We start from the raw sequence: 22,074 nt of genomic DNA on the forward strand, positions 1-22,074 counted from the left end.
AGAAGATTTTGCAAACATCCTAAGCACACCCTCAACACTTACAGTTCAGTGTACATTTTTTCACCGTGTGTAAAAGACTGATAAACCAGTTTCCATTCAACTCATTCATCGTTTCACGACAATACGTGAAGAATATACCTCCGTCATACAGTCCTGCAAAGAATTTGCTCGCTCAAAAAGATATAAACGGATTAATCAAAAGTCTGTTTTCAGTTTTCATATTAATAATCTACGAATACTCGGAATAACGCAAGCTGGGATATACTTCAGGCCTTGTTTACATGTGTTGTATTTGTTTCCGTAGCTGTTTTTGTCAGCACTACTGAAGTTTTTCCTTAAGAAGGGCGTGCCTGTGAGACACAACTCTGGCGTGCAGTGTTTGCTTATGTGCGAGGAACGCAGTTTCCAGCTGCAGAGGTGAGAGAATGTGAGCTATTTTAAAGAGCCCTGCTTGGCAGAATGGCAGATAAGATATGCATTACTCCCACTCCTAGAACGCCCTGGTGCTTCACGTCGGAGAAAGGGACTATAAAAGCAAACTTGAATTCCTCAGATCTCACTGAATCACTATTGGGAATCGTATAATTCTTATTCCAACATATGCCAAATCACCAACAAAAATGCCTCGTGTGAAGCTTGGTAATCAAATTTACAAGTGATTTACTGCCCCCCCCCCCCTAAAAAAAAAGCATCTGTAGTTGTCAGAAATGAAAGTAATATCTATTGCCAGGTGCACTAGCTCCTTAGCATACCCTCGTAACATAAAAGCGTTTACATTTGGAAACAGTGTGTATCAGAGGCATTGGGTAATACACAGGCGTGGATCGGCGTCCCCGTATTTGTGAAATGTTCCCCAATCACGCATTCACTCCTCCCTCGTTAAGTATTCGGTTTATTCGTTGTTAATAAACGTATTATGTTTTCTTTACCTATACTAAAAATACCACTACCATTTAATATAATATAATATGATTTAAACTATCCATCAAATTCCATCTTGTACAACCCCTGTAAATTATAAAGCTGAGTAATGTGGCGATGATGGTGCAATTGATGGTAATTGAGGTAATCTAACACATTGCTAATAGGTTATGGCAACTCTATTTAACAATACTACTAAGATAAACCAGTCAAATAAATAGTAAGAATCAATGAATAACTATACATTATAGTTGGTGTAAAAGAAAGATTCGAGTGAGCTAGACGATGTTAAGCAATGTTATCTTGTTAATTGTTGAGCATACTATCTCTGTCTGAATTTAGGATTCTTGGCGTGCGGTTGTTTGGCTCCACTGAACTGTATTAAAACAAGTTTAGATTAGAGGTTGCGCGTGTAACAGAATACCAGCTAACAACAAAGCTAGACACCGAGGATTTTATTCCAAGGTCTCAAGGGTAAAATGTGAGTGTGAGAAAACGCAAATTTAGTAACTTGCTTGACTGGCTCATTATGCCGGTGTTTTATTGCTTGTCTGGCTTTAAGATAGGCTAAAAAGTGCAGTGTTTAAGCTTTAAATTGATTAAAATTGATGGTCATATAGGCATTAATACATTATCAGTGGATGAGACTGTAACACAAAGGTTTTAACCCCGGAGTCCAGAACTGAATCATCAAGTAAAACAGATTCCTTATACAGGTTAACAGATTCCTAGTGGAAGGGAGCCTCGGTAAATAACCAGATGCCAATTTGATTCCAAAGTGAAGTTTTCAGTGGCCAGATGTACATGTAAGTCTGCGGTGTCGGGTAGTGAGACTACTAGGCTATCTTGATGTTTCACAAGTATGAATGTAAATCTTCATCGTAGGACAGATCTTCACAAAAGGACATTACAACGTAGCTGCGCTACTGATGTGACACAGCTCATGACATTTTGAATGCAGATGTTGGCATCAGTGGATGCTAATCAACCTGTAGATGAGAGAAGTAAGAGAGATAGAAGTGCCCCCCCCAACCCCCGCAACCAGCAGCTCTATGAATGTTTCATGAGAAATGAGCATACAAGGTCTGCAGTGTTTTTATGAAAGTTTTGACACAGGCACATTCAATATGCTAAAAGCCAGAACATGATTTTAAAAATGGAAGAAGAAGAAGACAAAAAAAAGATTAAAAAACACTCAAGCAAAACATGGGGGATAAACCTGGAACCTGTGCAGGTCATTGGTGATGTGATTCAGAATGTTCCAGTGGATTCCTGAGCTAGGGTGTGTGTGTGTGTATGTGTGTGTGTGTGTGTGTGTGTGTGTGTGTGTGTGTGTGTGTGTGTGTGTGTGTGTGTGTGTGTGTGTGTGTGTGTGTGTGAGAGAGAGAGAGAGAGAGAGAGAGAGAGAGAGAGAGAGAGTAATGCCGTCGGAGCAGTTGGCTGCGTCAGAGAGGGCACCGCATTCTCTCGGCTCTCCCACATCTCAGCAGGTTACGTGACTCGACCCGTTGGCTCATCAGCCAATCAGTTTCCTGCTCAGCATTCCTCATCTTTACAGCTTTAAGTAAACAACTGAAAAAAGAATCCCAGTCATGGCAGGAGGGCTCACCAGCACAAGGCCGCTCCACTCCACTCTCTGCCATCTTCCATGAGCAATCAGACAATTCTGGGTCAAAAACAAAAACCACTGGAGGCCTCAATGAGCTTCAGTCAGTGTCTGTCGTATGACACCACTAATTAAGCATGTGATCAAATGTGATCAAGATCTTAGCCAGAAACTTAATAAAACAAATAAAACAATACAGTCATATTGATTAGGGTGAAAAGCTGATCATAGATCAGCATTCTTGCTCTGAATATCTGAGGAATTATCTTGGATTCCATCTGCTTGTGCAACTTGTGATAACTGAGCTACAAGATTCCTGGCCCAGTTAGTTCATGCTGTTGTGACGAGGCAGAATGTCGGCAATGCGGTCTGACAGGTACAGGACTGGACAATGGGCTAACTGTAGAATTGCCCGAATGTGTTCACAAATCAAAGCTGTCAGCAGGCAGCTGGTATGATGCACTGTCTGTCACTGATTACAGTGTCTGCCGCAATACTTTTGTAGACTGATAGCAACCGAAACAATATCAGATCTTCCGCTCTTTGCGGCAACATATTCTTTTTAGCTACTCATGGTGAGGAGAGAGCTCAAATTAGTTCAACAGTTCAGTTTTGTATTCTAATGAATCCGAGCATATGAACAGGTAGCTGGTCTGAGATCTCTAGAGATGATGCTGTATGAGCCAGATACTGTTAAAACCTGACTAGGTGAATGCGGGATGTCCTGAAATAACTGATTTCTGTCCTGTTGTGTGTGTGTGTGTGTGTGTGTGTGTGTGTGTGAGTGAGTGTGTGTGTGTGTGTGTTACTCCTATTTCAAATGTCATTTGCTTTGGATAGTCAAATGTGGGGAAAAAAATTATATAAGAAAGTCCATTGCTGTTTGCTTTTTTCTAAAGATTCTATACACTTTATTTAAAAATTGTTTATTTATTTTCTTATGTTCCTATGCTAAAGGTTAAATTACTGTATTTGTTAAGAATTAGACAAAGATTAAGGTTAGGCTGGGAATCTGGACTGTGATAGGATAATGGTTAAAAAGGTTTTTGGTCAATTGGATTTCCCAAGTAAATAACTAATGCCACTAATATGTAAGTGTGTGTGAGTCCCTAAAAAGCAAATGGCTGACAAAGGAAGGTGCTTACCTAATGACCAGTGTGAAGAGCTTTTAGAGGTAATGGGTTTATAGAGGTGTTAGATTTATTATGAGTGAAGTGAGTGGGTTGGGCCCCATGTGAAACACTGGTTTGGCACAGGACATTTGACATCTTTACCCTGTGTGCCATTACATTTTCTTTTGTGTTCTGGGAGTTGTGAAATTCTCTGTCACACCCATAAGAAGAACAGAAAGGGAGATACCTAGAGAAAGACTTGCATGCAAGATTCCATCTTGTGCCATATATGACCTAATAGTGTCACATTTCAGTGAAATGCTAATCACATGTTCTTAGTTTTATTAAAAGAACACATGAACACCCATTTGAATGTAAATGTGAGTTAGTCAAGTCGGCAACCTCTGTTACAGTTTTGATACTGTAACAATGGTTGTGAGTGGGGATGCTGTTCAATAGATGTCGCTATATCTACTGGGACATTTGTTGATTTCTCAATTAACGGTCTTCTGCCATCTAGTGGACAAAACTCCAGTAAGTATAGGCCTATACTTCAACTGCGTTCACTTTAATATTTCTGCACCTGGTTTTAGTGACACCTTGGTAGCTACACAAGCCAAATGAAGTAGTTATGCTGTTGAATGAAGTAGTTATGCTACAGCAAAGTTCACTTTGAAAAGTATCTACACTAAATCTACATTTAAATACTTTAAAGACCCACTTATAATAAATCTGTAATGAACACTTATAATTAGTACATCATTTCTTTACTAAAAAATCATTTCACAACACCAGGAGAATTGGGAGATGTTTATAGTTGTTGAACTGAAATTTTTCCACAGTCTGAATGTAACGACACAAAATGAATTGCATCAGAAAGATAAACCAAACAGAAATATATCAACAATCAAACATTATCCGAAGAAAACAAGTCAAGTTAATCTCAAATTAATAAAACAAGATGAAAACATTAACTCATTTGATAATATATTAGGTTTACATCAGCAAACAATACAACAAAAATTACATCAGCAAACAATACAACAAAAATTACACATGGACATTGTGTGGGGACAAATAGTTTACCTACTGCCAAGTAGTGCAAGCAGTGAAGACACAGGGTTTCATACAGACCAGTGCAGGGGCGGTACCAAAGCCAGCAATGTTCCACGAGTGAAAGCAGTTCAACAGCTTGTCAGGAGCAGCTTGTCAGGAGCAAGCTATGAGAAGGTGAGGCAGATAAGGAAAACCCTTGCAGCTTTTTAAACTCTGATATTTGTGACAATGTATAATATGTGAAATCAAACTAAAATCAAATTTGTGTAGAATCTGGTCATGTAGAGTGTGTGGCAGGTGCATCAGCATTTTAACTGTTGAGAGTAAATCTTAGGTAAGCTATACACAACATAAGGACCACCCATTTTTCCTCAAAGGGAGAGAAATTCTTGTGAAATAAATTAGCCATGTACTGAACTTTGGAATGGTATTCATAGAACACAGTTTATAATTGTACATTGTGAGCCTGCAAGAACAAGGTTAATATAGTTAGAGTGAAAACACAGGCTCCCTGGACCTTTAAAGATAAGATTTAATTATTGATTTAAATCTTACTACACACACTGGGTCTATCCTATAACAAGATTTAAACTACAGCATTTGGGGAATACAAAGACTACCACAAGCTAAGGCCATTTATTTATTTACTTATTTGATTCACAACAACTATTAGCTTACCATAATAAATGAATCATGATGTGTTATGCAGAAGCACAGTGTAAATAGGCAGGTCGAACACAGCCATTCATGAGTGAGCTGGCTCTGACACTCAAGACGTTTGCTCACATTCATTTCATATTGCAGTCTTGCAGTGTACAGAATGTCTTGCTATTACAAACATTATTGGCATTGTTCTTAATGGACTTTGACAGAGAGGTAGGAAAGCCTGCACGTACGTGCTCATGCATGTGCATGCACACAGGCACACATATGTGATCATGTATATTCCGTCTTTGCTGGGAGCAGAGACTCAAGAGGGCCCAGCGCACAGCTGAGAGAGAGACATGGTAGGGGGAAGAAATAGAGACTTGGAGCATAAATAGAGTGCTAATGGTTCAGTACAGACTGTGCAGTACAGACTGAAAAGCAAGATTTTATTTTTTTGCTATTAATGACAGAGAGAGAGAGAGAGAGAGAGAGAGAGAGAGAGAGAGAGAGAGAGAACTAGCATCTATTCATTTAACCTTTGCTCATTTACTACAGTAACTGCAATAAGTCGGACGTATGTCGAAAGGTGCACTTGACCTATGTGGAAGTCATGGTTCAATGTTCCTTTGAGACATATTTCCCCAGTGCTACATAAAGTACTGTCCCTTCTTCAGGATCTCAGAGACCTGCCACAGAAGCACTGCGTTGTGGTCACCATCATTCAACTTGGTTAGCTGCCACATTAACACAAATGTGATGACATTAATTTAAACTTAATAATTGTTGTAGAAACCTATGAGTAATTATTTCAGTCATCTGATGCATCTGATCCAGAGCACACAGTGTAGTAACCAGCTGGCAACTTCTATCAGTCCCTTTAATTAGGGAAAGCACAAAAAATAGGCAGCAGATATGGTCTCCATAATAGTATTTGGGAGTCACAGTTGTAGATGTAGGGGTTGATGGAGGTGTTGGTGTAGGGATTGGTGTATGGAGAGGTGGAGGGGTTGGTATACAAGTTGGTGAACTGTTGTTGGAGGGTTTGAAGTATTGGGTTGCTGGAGTTGGTGGACAGGTTGAAATTTGGGGTTGCTGGATGTTATCTATGCTTTTTCATGGTTTCCACAGTCATGACGACCAAGCTGAGTATCTCTCTCTCAGGCTGCATAAGTGGTGGGGAGCAAGCTGAAAGGCAGTAGCTTAAATATGATCACCAACAACGCCGGCATTAATGGCTGTGTAGTGCTGCGCAACACTGGAGAGCTGGAAATGATGGAAACATTTCAGACAAATGTGGTGGGAGCCATGCTCATTACAAACATCTTTGAAGTAGCTCAAAAAATGCATTTGGCATATCCTGTCTAGGTTATGTAATCAACTACAGACTGTGCTTCGTTGTCTTTTGCGGTAATGTGTTATTCCAAATAACAGCAAAGCAAAAACCTGACATTTGCGTTCTAAGGAGTGTGACTGGGAAACTCTGTAATGGATCCTTTTTGACTGCAGTACTGCCCGCTGTACCTGTGCAGGGCTGTGTCACTCTTCACTCACCAGACAGGCATGCCTGCAGGTGAGCTGCAGTCATCAACATCTCCACGATGTTCTCCTCCATTGAGTGGTGCCCCAAGATGTTCACCTTGACACCGACGTGCGCCTACAGAACCAGCAAAGTGAGCTCTCTATTTAATCATTCCATCAGTAAGCCTAACCCCATGGGTTGGGCTTTCCCCAGTGAACACCTGAATGACACATCTAGTGGAACCGGAGCATGGTGAGGTCGCTATGGCGACCTGTTTTGAGAAAATAGCACAGACGCAATGATTTTCCAACTATTTCATCATGCTCCTATCTAGCATTTCAAGGCCAGGTTTACAGTGGTCTCAGTGAGCTTACCTTAGTGAGCTTATACAGACTTTGGCTAGGGTTAAAGCGGGCTATCAGTCTCACGGCATTCTCATATGGGGCTTGTGTCTCAGAGATGTTCATCTGTTCTCGGGCTGCCCTGAACATGCTGACAAGACACTGGGCTGAGAACTTTACAAAAGACTGAATTCTTGTCATGGCGGTACACCGTGGCTGGTTCTTAACTGACCTGGGTGGTGAACGTGTGAGTAACTGCACAAGCTGAGCAGGATAATATTATTTCCATTTTGGTGTGACCAGTATTTTTTTTTATTGTGTGGCTTTTTACATACAAAGCATCAAAATCAATGTATCATGAAGGCAAGGTCCTAATGCTTTCCTACAAATTGTGTGAATGTATACATCTCATTCTTGTACCTGAAGGCGCCCCTTGTGCTCAGGATGGTCTCTTCCCTAATGGAGAAACACAGTGGAACCCTGCTGGACTGGGAAGGCAACAATATCCTGTGGTGATGCGTAGACATTTCAGCAAAGGCGTCTCCAACACAGTTTGTGACAATGCACACCGTTATAAATACCCTTGCCCTGACACACTGCCCGTGTCTGCATTGTGTGCCATAAATGTTGCAAATAAATTATTTATGTAGCACAATCCATTGTTATGTTTAAGCATCACCTAAATTTGGCGTACTGTGTAACGACAGCTAAACTGAAGGTCAGATACTGAGGGATATTCACTGGATAGCCATGAAGGCGAGATCAGTTGAGGAACTTCCCAGAGACGTTTCCTGAGAGCAGAGTGGCATGATTAAAGTCAGCCACTTCCCCTAGATGGTCTCGTGACAGTGTTTTGTGATTAGGCGGGACGGACGATGAGGTGAAAGAGAGTGGAATGGAACAAAAAGTGAGATGGCTAGCCAGTGGGAGTCCCTTTACCCCACACTGGTGCTACTCTTACTAAAGTCAAATGATGGGCTGATCCAACAGCAGCTTGTGGGAGAACGGCATTATGGGCTAGACTTGAATGCCGGGGCAGAATGAGTTGGTTTTTCTTCACAGCTTCAACTTAAAAAGCTGAACCCAAGCAAGCTGCTGTCAGACTACCATACAAGAATATAGGTCCCATGACCAATGTGAAATCATTCTTTGTGATATGTTAAGAAAAGTGCTACCACCAGTGATGAATAAGGCTTTTACAGTGTTGTATGTTAATTCACCCTTTGTGGTTTGGTAGTGGTATCACATAAGACTTTAGACAATATCAGAGTGGCATAACTGAGCAAAGCTTTAGATCAAAACATGTTTTCTAGTCAAACCTTTCACTTCACATGTGCTAGTAATAATACATGTACCAGCAGTGTACAAAAAAAAAAAAGGAACGGTTTGAAATGAACATCAATGGGAAAGGTATGCCCTCTTGTGGAACAATGTGCAATTGCAAGTCTACCTTCTTATCGTTTAGGGTTCCACACAGGCCAGGAGTGAGGCTTCAGAGATATGCCGTTTGTTTGCGGTTCTGCATCAGTCTTTCTTATCCCCAGGAAGCGGATTATGTGTGAAATTTTAGTACTAAGTGAATCCAGGAGGTCTTTGAAGAAAAGTTCCATATCAAGTATGCAAATCAAAACTTTGCTCAACTTACAGCATGGAGAAAACTAAAGAAGAGAATGTACTACTGTAGACTGAAAGAACTGTAGACTGAAAGAATTGTACATCTAAATGTATAGTTAGTATCTATCAAAACACTCGCCAATCGCTACCTCTGCCACACAATAGTGTGATGGTCTTTTTCTTCGCACATTTACAGTGTAGGCTGTTACCCATACTGTAGGATCTCTAAATTAATAATTAATGATTAATGAATGTGTTACCCATACTGTAGGATCTCTAAATTAATAATTAATGATTAATGAATGTGTTACCCATACTGTAGGATCTCTAAATTAATAATTAATGATTAATGAATGTGTTACCCATACTGTAGGATCTTTAAATTAATAATTAATGATTAATGAATGTGTTACCCATACTGTAGGATCTCTAAATTAATAATTAATGATTAATGAATGTGTTACCCATACTGTAGGATCTCTAAATTAATAATTAATGATTTTGCAAAAATAATTATGCAAAAATAAAACGATGGCTACTGTGAGGCCTGTGATAAAACGATGGCTATACAGTATGTGTCAAACTAAATAAATGCCGAACATAATCTAAATTATTTGAAGATTAACAGAAGTTTATTAACCGTTATCAGTCTTAACACTTCACCTGATAACACGACCAACCACCGACTACTGTATTCTCGTTCACGTGGCAAACAAGCAGATTCGTCGGTGTCAGGAATCCCCATGTTTTGTTGGCAAATACTAATTAACATTGACTGCTGACTTTTAATTACCCGTGGTGGCACTCCTGCTCGGTCTGAGGACAGGGAGGTGTCCGCTGGCATTTGCTGGCGATGCGTCTCAGAAGTGGGAGCAGAGACTTCGGTGAACGTTTGGGCGCGTTATCCCGCACAGCCCCGCAAGACTCGGGTTGGAAAATTTGCGCAAACATTGGCGCTGAAACTTCTCTCTGACCATTTCACCCCGTCGCGATTGACTTTTGGACCGTTTCCATTCTCGTAACGTCAGAAACGAGGTTTGCCACACCGAATTCGTTAAGGTAGGGTTTTGGCAACGGTTTGCGCTTCTGTTCCGTGAACCTTTACGCACGATAACGCGTATATTGTGTTTTAATTCACGAGTCCGCTGATCGTGTGCTCTCTGTTCGTCCTTTTAGCGCGGACAGTTAATTATTAGGACTCTGCTAGAGAGACTATTGCACCACTTTCGGATGTTCCTGTTGGATTAAGAAGTGAACTGGCCCCCGTCCAATAGATTAAATACGGTTTCCCCTTACTCTTAAAATGTAGACATGAGGTTCTGCTGCCAGCTCGCCGTGGGGTGGATCTGAGATGAATATATCACGTCCGGGGTGGGTTGCTCGAGGTGACGGGGCGTACGGGTTCATTGTCCCGTTGTGGTCAGAAGGTAATGCTTGCAGTCTAAAAACTTTTTAAGAGTGCGTGTATTTTATTCAAGTAAAATATATATCACGATTTTTCTTGATATACTAGACTAACCCTGCATCGCAGTGAGCGCATGAGGGCATTGACAGCGTAAGTCGTGCTACATTTGTCTATAAATTTGACTATAAACTCTCCGCGGTTCTGAATGTGCGCTCCTCAGGAGCCTGAAGTGGGGACTCCACGCACCAGTGTGCCCCTATAACGTTTGGTACATTAGTGCATAGAAGACTTGGGCCCCAGTCTTAAGTGATTCAGATTTTTAAGTGTTATAGATCTTTGTATAACACAGTATTTACTTCTGTTTTAATTTGGAAAATGTATGCAGGCAAGGCAGAGGTTCTTTTGTTTGACCTTTGTGGTCAAAGTTCAGTGACCTCAGGCAGCATTCTCCTTATTAAAAATGGTGGTCAACTCCATTAATGCTGCCTCAGTTGGGTCCCGGGACTTTTAGACATGGAAGCAGAACTGGGTGATGACTAGTTACTGTGATTTGAAAAATAATAATAAACCCGGTGTAATTAAATATCACAGTGAAAAGAGCGAGAAGATCACAATTACTGTCACAAAGACCTTGCATTCCTTGGCAAGTGTCATTAAAGCCTATAGTCTGTTTTTTCTTACAGATTTTTGCATGGCATGCTGTGTAATGTGGTAAATAACATTATCATGTAAAGCTTTAAAAAAAATACTTTTTGAGTCCCTTGACCCTAACATGAATATATACATGTACAGCTTGCTCTCTAAAAGAACCAAACAATTACCTGTTTTTTACTGAGTTTAAAGGATTTGCATAACATTATTTAGCTACATTATTAAACAAGTCAATGGAAATACCCCACAAGGACAGTAATACAAATGTGTACTTGTGTGGGTGGGTGTGAGTTTCACTCAAACACAAGACAAAGAGATAAGAAACTGCAAACACTTGGTCTGTACCCACATGCTGTTTCAGTGCTGTCTTTTCATACAGTTATTTACATTCTCAGCTGCTCCCTCTGAACAGCCACCTGCAATGTATGTCTAGAACCCCGATATGCCATTATGAAACTCAGGCCTGTGGAATGAACAGTCATATCCGCAATAAAGGAATATTAGGTTAATTCAGGTGATCACTTAGAGATCGCTGATAAGGTAAGTAGGTGACTGGGCTCTGTGAGGTGAGGCAGGTGCTAACCTGAGATATTCCAACAGACCACTGGAAAGTTATTAAGTTATTCTGCAGTGGGACTTTGGCTCTGTTATTTGTCTTGGTCACCTTTCTTATACACACACACACACACACACACACACACACACACACACACACACACACACCAAAAAAATTCCCTTTTGTCCTCTTGATGTGGTCTGTCACAAAGTGTCCTTGGTGTGGCTGTTCAGAAACACATATGTGTAGAGCACATTGTACACAAAATCAATTCACTTGTACAACTCAGCTTTCCAATAGTGTAACTCCACTCTGACCTCTGACCACTATGTGGTTCACCAAAGCCAATGATTTACCCCCCTGCTGCAGACAAAAGGGACCCAGCCATCAAAGTTTACATGCGCCTGAAACCAGTTTACCCTGTGGGCAGCTCTGCGACCCAGGAAAAAGTGTTCTTCTGGCTATCAGTTTGCCTTTCTCACACTGCTTCTGTTCTATAAGACTGTTAGTGTTCTCTTTACGCTGACTTTTTAAAAAAATATTTTGCCATGCCTGTTTCTGACTTCCAAATGCACACATGTACACACACGTATGCTCGCGAACGCAAACACGTTATTAGTCAGAGGGGAAGCTGTCAGCTCAGTCCTCTGGCATGTGAGACTGATAGGCAATAGCTGTCACTGGTGTAGGGTGGAGAGGTTAGGGGTTTCAATGGTCCAGATGTGAGGGCTGAGGAGGGCGGTGCAGGGGTCACAGAGCAGCCTGCGATGCCCTTCCTGCTTGACAAAATACCAAATCAACACAGCCGGGGGAGATAGGCGGGTAGATTCCTGGAGTGTTACGAAATGTGTCAGAAGTGGTGAGAGGTGTGTGTGTTTGTGTGTGTGTGTGTGTGTGTGTGTGTGTGTGTGTGTGTGTGTGTGTGTTTATACACATATGTATATGTGTGTGTGTTAGAACTGATGCTGGGCAAATAATCAGCACATATAATACTATTTGTATATAAAAGCTTAGCGCAAGTCTTAGATATTTCCTACTCTCTGTGTGATGGCTGCTGCAAACGGATCTGTAGGCTGGACTGAGAGTCCTGTATAAATGCTGTAAATGTAAATGTAGGCTGGACTGAAGGCCCTGTAGAAATGCTGTAAATGTAAATGTAGGCTGGACTGAGAGTCCTGTATAAATGCTGTAAATGTAAATGTAGGCTGGACTGAAGGCCCTGTAGAAATGCTGTAAATGTAAATGTAGGCTGGACTGAAGGCCCTGTAGAAATGCTGTAAATGTAAATGTAGGCTGGACTGAAGGCCCTGTAGAAATGCTGTAAATGTAAATGTAGGCTGGACTGAAGGCCCTGTAGAAATGCTGTAAATGTAAATGTAGGCTGGACTGAGAGTCCTGTATAAATGCTGTAAATGTAAATGTAGGCTGGACTGAGAGTCCTGTAGGCTGGAGTGAAAGCTTGTAGGCTGAACTGAGGGCCATGTATGCTGGACTGAGGGCCCTGTAGGCTGGACTGAGAGCCTTGTAGGCTGGACTAAGGGCCAAAACAGGATTGTGGCAACAGTAGAGACTGTCATCTGCCCACTTACAGACTCTAACGTGCTGTAGAGTCTAGTGTGCATCATTTAAATAGTAACTGTTAGGACTGTACAACATGTCATGTCTTAATTGTTATAGTAGTATTTGCCTTTACAGTATCAATATCGGAGAAAGCTGGAATATGCAGATGCAAACGTGATAGTTTTTTCACATCACAAGGCTCATATGACTACTATGTATGTTTCTTTGTACTCTGCCGATTTGATATTGTATCTCAAACTGCTGTTTCAGTACATTGGAAAAAAGAACAAATTTGGCCATGCCTGTAACCTTGACTCATTATGATGACATCAGAAATCAGGTTCTCATGGGGTTCAAATATCATGCAACCACAAGTCGCCATGCTACTGTTTCCCCATAACTGTTTATGAGTCATTCATTATTGTCTTATGCCCTTAATGGAAAGCCCTCTGAACTGAGCAGAGCTGGACAAGGATTAAGGGTGGTGAGCAGTGACACACACAGGCCACAATGACAGGAAACATGGCCAGATTTCCCCTGCTTTGATATGGACTTAAATGTCTATGTAGGCTTGACACTTCCTGAGAAAAAGGATTGTGGGTGGATACTCGAACCATAGATCTGTTCCACTGAGATGATGCTGTTAAGTGATTTGGTCTGAACGTCAATGGAATGTTTTGCAGAACTGTGAAAGTGCTTGTTTAATGTGTAATCTAATGTGCTTATTTTTCATGGGTCTTTTATCTGATTATGTACAATAGCTGTTAGTTAATCATTACTACTACTCCTAATAATAATAATAATAATAATAATAATAATAATAACTTGGTACTAATATCTATACTGATATCTAAATCTTTTGTCTTTGTGGTGCATGATCAGGTCTTCTTAGGTGGGGCAGGTATTGATTGTGAGTGCAGGTGTGTGTGTGTGTGTGAATGATTTATCTGAGCTCATCATGTGTGCATGTAAAATGATAGAAACACACACACATGCACACACATTAAAATGTTAAAGACCCTCTCGCAGTCTCATCAGCTATGTCAGTATTATTTTTGCGTACACAGGCAGAAGGCAGATGCTTCTGATATGCCATTATTCTGTATGGTGTGTTGATCGTATTTAGCGTACGTCTGGCAATGCAGGTAGTGTGTACATTTCAGCTACGTACAGTGAGTGTTGATTAGATTGAATCAAGCTAGTTCTTTTGTGTGTGTGTGTGTGTGTGTGTGTGTGTGTGTGTGTGTGTGTGTGTGTGTGTGTGTGTGTGTGTGTGTGTGTATGTGTGTGAGAGAATTTCATGAGTCCAGCACCAGGAGGGGAAGGAGGGTCCTGTTCACTGTATGGCCTTTACAGCTGACCCGTGTGCTGCAATCCTCCGTGCACTGTGTCCGCAGTGAGAAACATCTCCTGACACTGTAGCCATGTATAGGAAAAGGGTCTGTTCATTCATATCTTAAGATCAGTGTACATGCTGCTGAGGAATGAGAGTGCATAAATTTCGTTAAAGATTAAGACAGTGAACGTGGGTCAAAGGTGAATAAACTGCAAAATTCAGTGAGAAGAAAATGTCACGTATGTGTCTTTAATCTTGGCTGGGTGCATTTATGTGCATCATTCTGACATTTCACAGGGTATGTTACAGATTTTTACAGTCATTTCACTGAAGTCTCATTTTATTGATGTCGCATTTCACTAAAGTTCATTGACGTGTGTGTGTGTGTGCTTATCAAACATCTTTGCGAACTCAGGCACCACACCTCCATTTACAGTGACATATGTAACTGGTTTTCCATGAACTTGTATGCTTTTTTCATGAAGTCATAAAGCCTCCAATAAATAGTTGCACCAACAATTGAGCTCTTTGCTACACAAGGCCCCGATACAACATGTTTCCTAAAGTGTCCACCGGAGTGCAGTCTTGGGTTACTATTATTTCATGTGAGTCTGCTATTCTCTAGAGGGCCTTGTCTTCTCCTCTTTATCTTGCTATAAGAGGACAGGAATATGAGTTACCACTGACATAGATTACTTACGCACGTACACCTCTCAACAGACTGCAAAAAAATCCTAAAGTTTGAATGGCCAGACTCAGCCTCAGGTTTGTCAGTGACGTTTTATTTCTTTCACTTTCTTTTTCAGTGTGTCACTTTGTAAGTAGGCGATTATGGAATATTTGTGTGGCCGTGTGGGCAGCTCCACAGCGGGAGCAAAGACAGATTGCTGTGTGTGTGTGTGTGTGTGTGTGTGTGCGCGTGCACGTGTGTGTGTGCGTGTGGGTGTATGTGTGTGGCAGTAGATAATCAGAATGGCAACAACAGATGAGATGAAGCAGACAGTAATGGAAAGTTTGAGGAAGAGGAGGAGGAATTGGAGAGTTTGAGGAAGAGGAGGAGGAATTGTACTGTGGAACTAGAGAGATAATATTCAGTAGTCTTCTCTAGTCTGTTCCTATATATATATATATATATGAACCAGTTTTGTACCAGAACTTGTTCTCTGGAAACCTTGTGTACTTCACTACAATTTTGAATCTCTCTCTCTCTCTCTCTCTTACTACAGTACAGTTACTCACAGTTATTGCAGTTACTCACCTGGAATCTTGTTTGGATTATATATATATACATACATATATATACATACATACACATACAATTATATAGAAAAAAATATATACATTTTATTATTAAAATTATATTCTTCACCATGTATTATATTTTTCCAGGATATAAATAATTAATAAACAACACATATTCAAGGACTGAAATCTGAAATTTGTATTACACAGAATTAATAGTATTTATGCCACAGGCAGTGTATAAGTCATTATAAACCAAATAGAAGGCCATTTAGATTGATTTACATCCCCTGTGACATCAGTGGACTATTCAGCTCTGTCTTGGTTTTTGTGTAATTCCAGATGCCATACTTCATCCGGGTCTGGTAAACCAGCTGCGTAACTTTTACTGCACCACCGCATTTACATAGGCCTGTGTCCCATGAGACAGGAACCAGTAGAAGGCAAGCTCCTCGCCCTGGACTGGGATCCTCCCAACTCGGTGGGCTGGACGGTATAAAAATGAGATGGAACGCACCCATAACCTGCTCCGGCAGCTCTCTTCCTGACACAGGCCATGCAGGGCCCCGAGCGGCTGTAAACACAGAGCTTAATGAGGCTCCCCAGTCCAGAGGCTGAGCAGGAAGCACGGAGATGTGCCCCGCCACCAGGAAACCAGCACAGGGAAATAAACCAAGCAATAGCCTCTTTGTGTGGCCGTCCTTGTTTACAGCAGGGTCTGGGGTTGGGCTACGCTGTTGTGGGCTGTTCTCGGGCCCTGAGCATGGTCATGTGTTGAGTAGGATGACTTTGAATCAGGGTTTCTGAGCATGGAGAAATAGGAGCAGTTTCTTCCTGTCTGTTCATGCACAGGCACTGAAGGCATGAAACTGTGCTCTTCTCTGATCTGATACTGCATTTTTGGGGAATCTTAGGATTTTTACTTTCAGTTTCTTTTCTGTTTATGGCCCTTTATCCATCCATCTCTCTCTCTCTCTCTCTCTCTCTCTCTCTCTCTCTCCCTCCTCTCTCTGCTCTCTCTGCTCTCATCCTCTCATGTGTTATTCCATCCATCCTCCCATTCTGGCTGACGTTCAGCGCTCGCTCACCTCTTTCAACATGTGCATTAAGGTGAGCCCTTTGGCTGAGCTTTAATTACAGGTCCTGGATCAGATCTGCTCTGTGCTTTTATTCTGCAGTGATGGCTCCAGCCTGGGCTCAGGCCTCAGGGCTCAACACTGCTCACCAAGAAATTACTGGCGCAATCAGTCTATTTGCAAAGCATAAGGCAAACCTCATTTAACCACATCCTTATAACAGACATAAAGAACAGCCTGCATTCCAAACACATGCCAAAAGCACATACATGTTCACAAAAATATCAGACGCGCGCACACACACACACACACACACACACATGCATTCTCTACAGTGTGTGTACGCGCTGGCTGCCTCTGAGCGAGGCAGGCTCTGTCGAGAAGCCACTTCCTGTCCTCTGCCACCGAGCATCCACACCAGCTAATCCCCACCGTCATCCGATCGCTCAAGGGAAGCAGGATATTCCAAGCTGGGGGAGAGATTAGGCAGGCTGAGGGATCAAGGGTCCACCCCCTGGGGTCTGGGGTGTGGTAGTTGAGTCACGGAGGCCCAGGGAGTGCAAATGTGGGGACATGTGACAAGGTTCCTGGAGTGGGAGTTTGAACCCCCCAGGAGAAGTTGGAACAGACCCCACACACTGCATCACAGGGCACTGGCTCAGAGTTCTCATAGTTGTGAAGTGCTTTTTTAAAAAATTAATTAAAGCACAGGAAAATAACCTCAAATATCTTCGGCCTATTCAAAGGCTAAATGTGTACTAAGATTTAAAAAGTGAAAAATATGGCAGTTAATTATGGGAAACTACAAAGGAAAATTAATCTATATGTCACATGTTCATACAGCTCCACCCTAACAGTCAATCACACAACCAGCCAAGCCCATCAGCCTCACTGCAATACTAACTTCACACACCTGTCTCCCCTCTAATTACTTAATTATATATGTCCTTATAGCCTTGTTTACCAAGTGCCTTCATACTGAGTCTTCATTTTGTAGCCTCCACTTCTTGCACATTTTTCTTTCTTCCATCTGCTATTTTTTGGATTTTGTGATTTTTGTACCTCTGCTCTCTCATCTCCCAGTTTTTGGCTCTAGGCTGTTTTCTGGATCGTGTTTTTGTCCAGTTCACTGTCTCAGTATTTCTCATGCCCTATATGTGGATCCTCTCCTGTCAGTAGTTTCATCACACTATAATTGTAAGCAACAAAAGTATAAATCATACAAAGGTGTTCAAGAAATGTTGCAGTTGTATTACAAAATATTACCCAACTCGGTTATAACAAGCTAATGAGATTAAGACCACCTTAGGGTAAGTTAACATTATGACCTTTAGCAGTCATGTCTGAGTCATGATTGGGACCATAAAAATCAGAATTTTAAATGATCTGTGAAGTTGGCTGTGTAATATGTGTTGAACAGAAATAGAGTCAAATGCAGTAAAACAAAGTATTTTAATCCGATAAGGGCAATCCAAATCATAGTCAAAAACAGGCATCAGCATCTAATCGAGGTCAATCCAGCAAGGCAAACAAATCCAAAGGGGAACAGGCAAAAAGGGTAATCCAACAATACAGGCAAGGATCTAAGTAACCAGGGAAATGAAAATCCAAAACGCTCAGAAACGTTAGACAGGCAAACGAGACTTTACAAAGACTGAATTAACACAGATGGGTTATATACAAAGACCCATAACGATAACGAGATATAGGTAAGACTAATAATCTGGTGACTGGGAACAAACTGGGGGTTTGTGGTTAACGTAGTCCTTGAACGTCAGTGCTCTCGTGGCAGACGTGACAGCTGGTCCTAAGTAGAAAAAGTCCACCGTGTCTGAGAAAAGACCGATTACACATCACTTGAGTGTTTGACAAGAGTGAGTTATATAATATATGGTCAGGCTCTGGGTTTAGAGTGCTACAAAAGTACGCTTGTAAGCTTTGTACTTCTACATGGTGTGGAGTTGTGTGATGCTGTTTGTTGATGGAAGAGTGATACGGCAGTTGTGCCAATCACATGCCACCAGCCTCAAACTGAGCTGAAAGATTTAAAATGTGAATGTTTACTCCTTTGGTCTACATGAATAATGAGTGATTGTACACACGGCCTCCTCTAGGGTGGAAATGAGCACTGTATGATTGACCCAAATATCCAGCCAAATGCCCCAGGGTAAGATTTTATCAGAGATCCTTCTCCCCTAGGCCAGAAAATCGTGTGTGTGTGTGTGTGTATGTCTAGGCAGATATCTTAGTTATAAAGTAGTTTCTTGTGTGTTTGTGTGTATGCTCATGTGTGTTCTGAAATACAAGAGGAACAGATGGACCTAACAGGTGTTATGCAACTCATGTGTGGGTAAGTGAACATATCTGCTCATGTGTATCACCATATTATGGTAGGCAACTGGGCAGCCCTTCTGGGGTTGGCAAACCACTCAAAGCAAATGCTCAGTGAACGGGAACCCTTACATAATGACGGAGGTTTGTCTCTTGGCTTTTTTTCGGTCTCCTACACAGCTTTCTCTCTCTCTCTCTCACCCATGCATGCTTTCACATATTCTGTGGGGAGTTCTCTTCCTTCCTTTGCCTTCCATGCTGGAAATGATGTCACATGACAGCCTTTGATCACTGCATCGATGCACACCTGTGTGAAACCTGCCCACTCACCAACACTCTCCCAGAACAAAATGCCTCCCTTGGGCAGGACATGCGCCAGGCTCCTCAGGTGAGCGAGCAGAAAGAGCAAAAGACTCTGAAAGTTTATAAATACATTGATGTTTTAGTCTGGCCAAGTGCTGCCAAGTAAGATAAGCGACCATTTCCCTGTGGGGTAGAAGGTCAAAACGTAACGTTTCAGCGTACTGAGTGAGTAAAAGTTGGAAGCTGTGCAGAGAAAATTAATCTACAAATCTCTGGAGGGAGGGAGGGAGAGAGAGAGAACTTAAGAAAAAGTAATCAAAGATCAAAGACTTCCCCCTCTTAACCTATAGACATGCTTTGAGGGAGGATGGTGAAGCCGGACAGGCTGGGGTTCAGGGGTCACTGACTGCTAGGGTGCAGCGGGGAGGAAGGCGGTCAAGGTTCTTCCCCTCTGGGAACACATCAGTGGATCCAGCTGCCCAAGCACAGGCATCTAGAGGCAACACCAAAAGCAACTTGAGTTTCAGACACAAACACCAGGGGGAGATGAGGTAAGATGTGGGAAATGAGTGAGGATGAGTTAGACAAAGACATTAAGAGATTCGATGTTTTAGAATTACCTTTCAAATCAGCCCCCAACCTAGGTTTCACTTACACTTACTGTCTGTCACCACTGTGTCCGTTTCCCTGTCTGAATGGATCTTTCATGCATTTGTGAGTTGTAGGTGTTCCCTGTGTGCTAGTGAATATGGGGTGATGAATGAATGCTGGAGGGTATTGCCCTGTCGGCTGGACATGTGTCAGGTTTATTTGTCCATGTGTATGCTCATGCACATCAGTTCAGCGTTGCTGAATACCTCCTGCTCTCCTCGGAGCATGCCAAGAAGAGTGTGCCAGAGGCGCCCCGCTGAGGGGTTACTGGGGCGGGGTGCCGCACACTCGTGTGAGGGCACCAGGACAATTCAGATGGGGGAATAAAAGCTGGCCGCTTCTGAATAGGGTGAGCATGCGGTGGCGTTGATGAGGGGGGGTGGCATGGGGACAGGGCTCTATTGATCTCAGCACTCAGCGGGTTGTGCTATCTTATGCTTGCAGCCGGCCAGGCATACCGACCCTCCAAACAAATGACATCATGCAAGGTTGCCGCAGTAACAGCTGAATAGGGCTTGGGAGATGAGGTATTCATGCTTTTGCACTAGCAATTGTGCATGTGTGTATGTGGGTGTGTAAACGAAAAATAGAAGTGGCTATAGCATATGCCAGAAAGACAGGTTAGTCCTCAGTGTAAGATAAGATTAGATTAAATTTATTGATCCCTGGAGAGAAATTAATTTCCTGCTGGTCCATCTGACCCAGAGTGCCTACTCTTCTTCATGTTTGTCTGACATGTGCCTTGGTCAAACCAACTTTGTCAGCAAGACTGGTTCTCTGTTCCTTTTTCTGTTTACTGTAGTTTAGAGCCTCTGTAATTGTGCTGTTTACCAAAAAAGTTGCACAATGAAAACACGTTATTGCATCTGTAAACAATTAAGATCAGCCACGCATGAAGTCTACCTTTCATAATGCAGAAATTCAGTGAAACTGTGTTGTATTGTTTTGAATGGGATTGCCATGGCCGTGCTCAATGTTTGCTTTTGAAACCTTTGAAAGGTAGCACAGAGATCATTATGTTGAATAACCTGCAGGTCTTTGCTCTAGAATAATTAATAACCCTACTCTGAACATCCTCACATCCCTATTGGATCCAGACCACTCGTTCCACTGGCTTACTACCATACATGTGCATTATTTCCAAGAATGCTTTGAGATACTGCATGCTACCAAGAGAACTCAGTTGTCCGTGGCACACGGAGATACTGGGAACTAAACGTCTGTTCTATGAATAGCGGTCACATTCTGCACCGCTTAAGCAGTGATTTTGCTAGAATGTGGCACTCCGGGGCAGAAAAGCTGCTGTACGCGTCTTAGATCAATAGAAGTCATCCGGCAGGCTGATGGCTCTTTTCGGGGCAACAAGTTTCACTTGCGAAAGAGGGAAACGAGGTTTAGACGTCCTCTCGTCCTCCCTTCCCCCAGCCTGTTAGGGACGCGGCCCACGAAGTACCGAGCAGTTCTGTGCGTGCATGTGCGCGAGTGTACTACCCACGGAGGACACCCGTGCGCTCAGCAAAAAAATATTCCACGCGACCGTTGTTTTTTGTTTGTTTGTTTTTGTTTAATTCTTTCTTTATTTGTTTGTTTGTGTTTTTTATGTAGCAGTTTCCATTGCGTTTGCCTGAACCTCCTAATCACCTCCTCCGCTACTTTCCGCGCAGACTGAGAGGAGGACGTGGTGGGGAGCGCATTTGCATGGGTTTGTCCACACCCCTCCAAAGATAACGACGGCGAAGAGCTCCCAGCTTCGCATACAGCAGCAAAAAAAGTGTCAGCGAAACGGAAGGCAAACGTGCAATTCCCTTCTGAAGTGGATGCATTTTATGTACTTCTGGGTCGGTGCGAAAGCTCGTCTCATTTCCTTTGTCTGAAAATATCGCACTCCGAAAGGATTCGAAGATTTGGGATTTGGATTTACACCGATAATACCCCCACTGGCGACAGACATGTAGGTGTTTTGATATAAAACTCTGGGCTACAGAAATGAACTGCGCTTGTCACGGTGTGTCCGTTTTAACGTGGGCCTTAGAATTTACCGGGGAAAAACTGTCTTCGTAAATAGTTTGTACGCTACACTGCGTGAGGCTATTTTAAACGCTGGCGGAGAACGGGTCAGGATGAGCCATTATGCTTTAGAAATCCG

The 22,074-nt window shown here is 42.2% G+C and overlaps 2 protein-coding genes across 3 annotated transcripts in view; both read left to right on the forward strand.

The window, feature by feature from the left end:
• The first annotated feature begins 5,919 nt into the window (after positions 1 to 5,919).
• Positions 5,920 to 8,055, forward strand: zgc:158868 (uncharacterized protein LOC791147 homolog). The gene is given in 4 exon segments (XM_035525450.1): positions 5,920 to 5,929; positions 6,919 to 7,041; positions 7,320 to 7,450; positions 7,630 to 8,055. Coding segments are annotated over 4 exon segments (354 nt in total). The 3' UTR covers positions 7,720 to 8,055.
• A 2,098-nt stretch (positions 8,056 to 10,153) lies between these two features.
• ripor1 (RHO family interacting cell polarization regulator 1) overlaps positions 10,154 to 22,074 on the forward strand; it is a 50,581-nt gene continuing 38,660 nt past the window's right edge. Inside the window, exon 1 of one of the 2 annotated variants that reach the window (XM_035525488.1) lies at positions 10,154 to 10,244. In XM_035525488.1, the coding sequence (XP_035381381.1) occupies positions 10,169 to 10,244 (76 nt within the window). In that variant the 5' untranslated portion in view covers positions 10,154 to 10,168. Of the gene's footprint in view, positions 10,245 to 21,360; positions 21,880 to 22,074 lie in introns of those variants that run through there. The other variant, XM_035525487.1, reaches the window with a different exon arrangement.

The sequence above is a fragment of the Electrophorus electricus genome, chromosome 4 (assembly GCF_013358815.1).
Source record: "Electrophorus electricus isolate fEleEle1 chromosome 4, fEleEle1.pri, whole genome shotgun sequence".
Lineage (NCBI taxonomy): Eukaryota > Metazoa > Chordata > Actinopteri > Gymnotiformes > Gymnotidae > Electrophorus > Electrophorus electricus.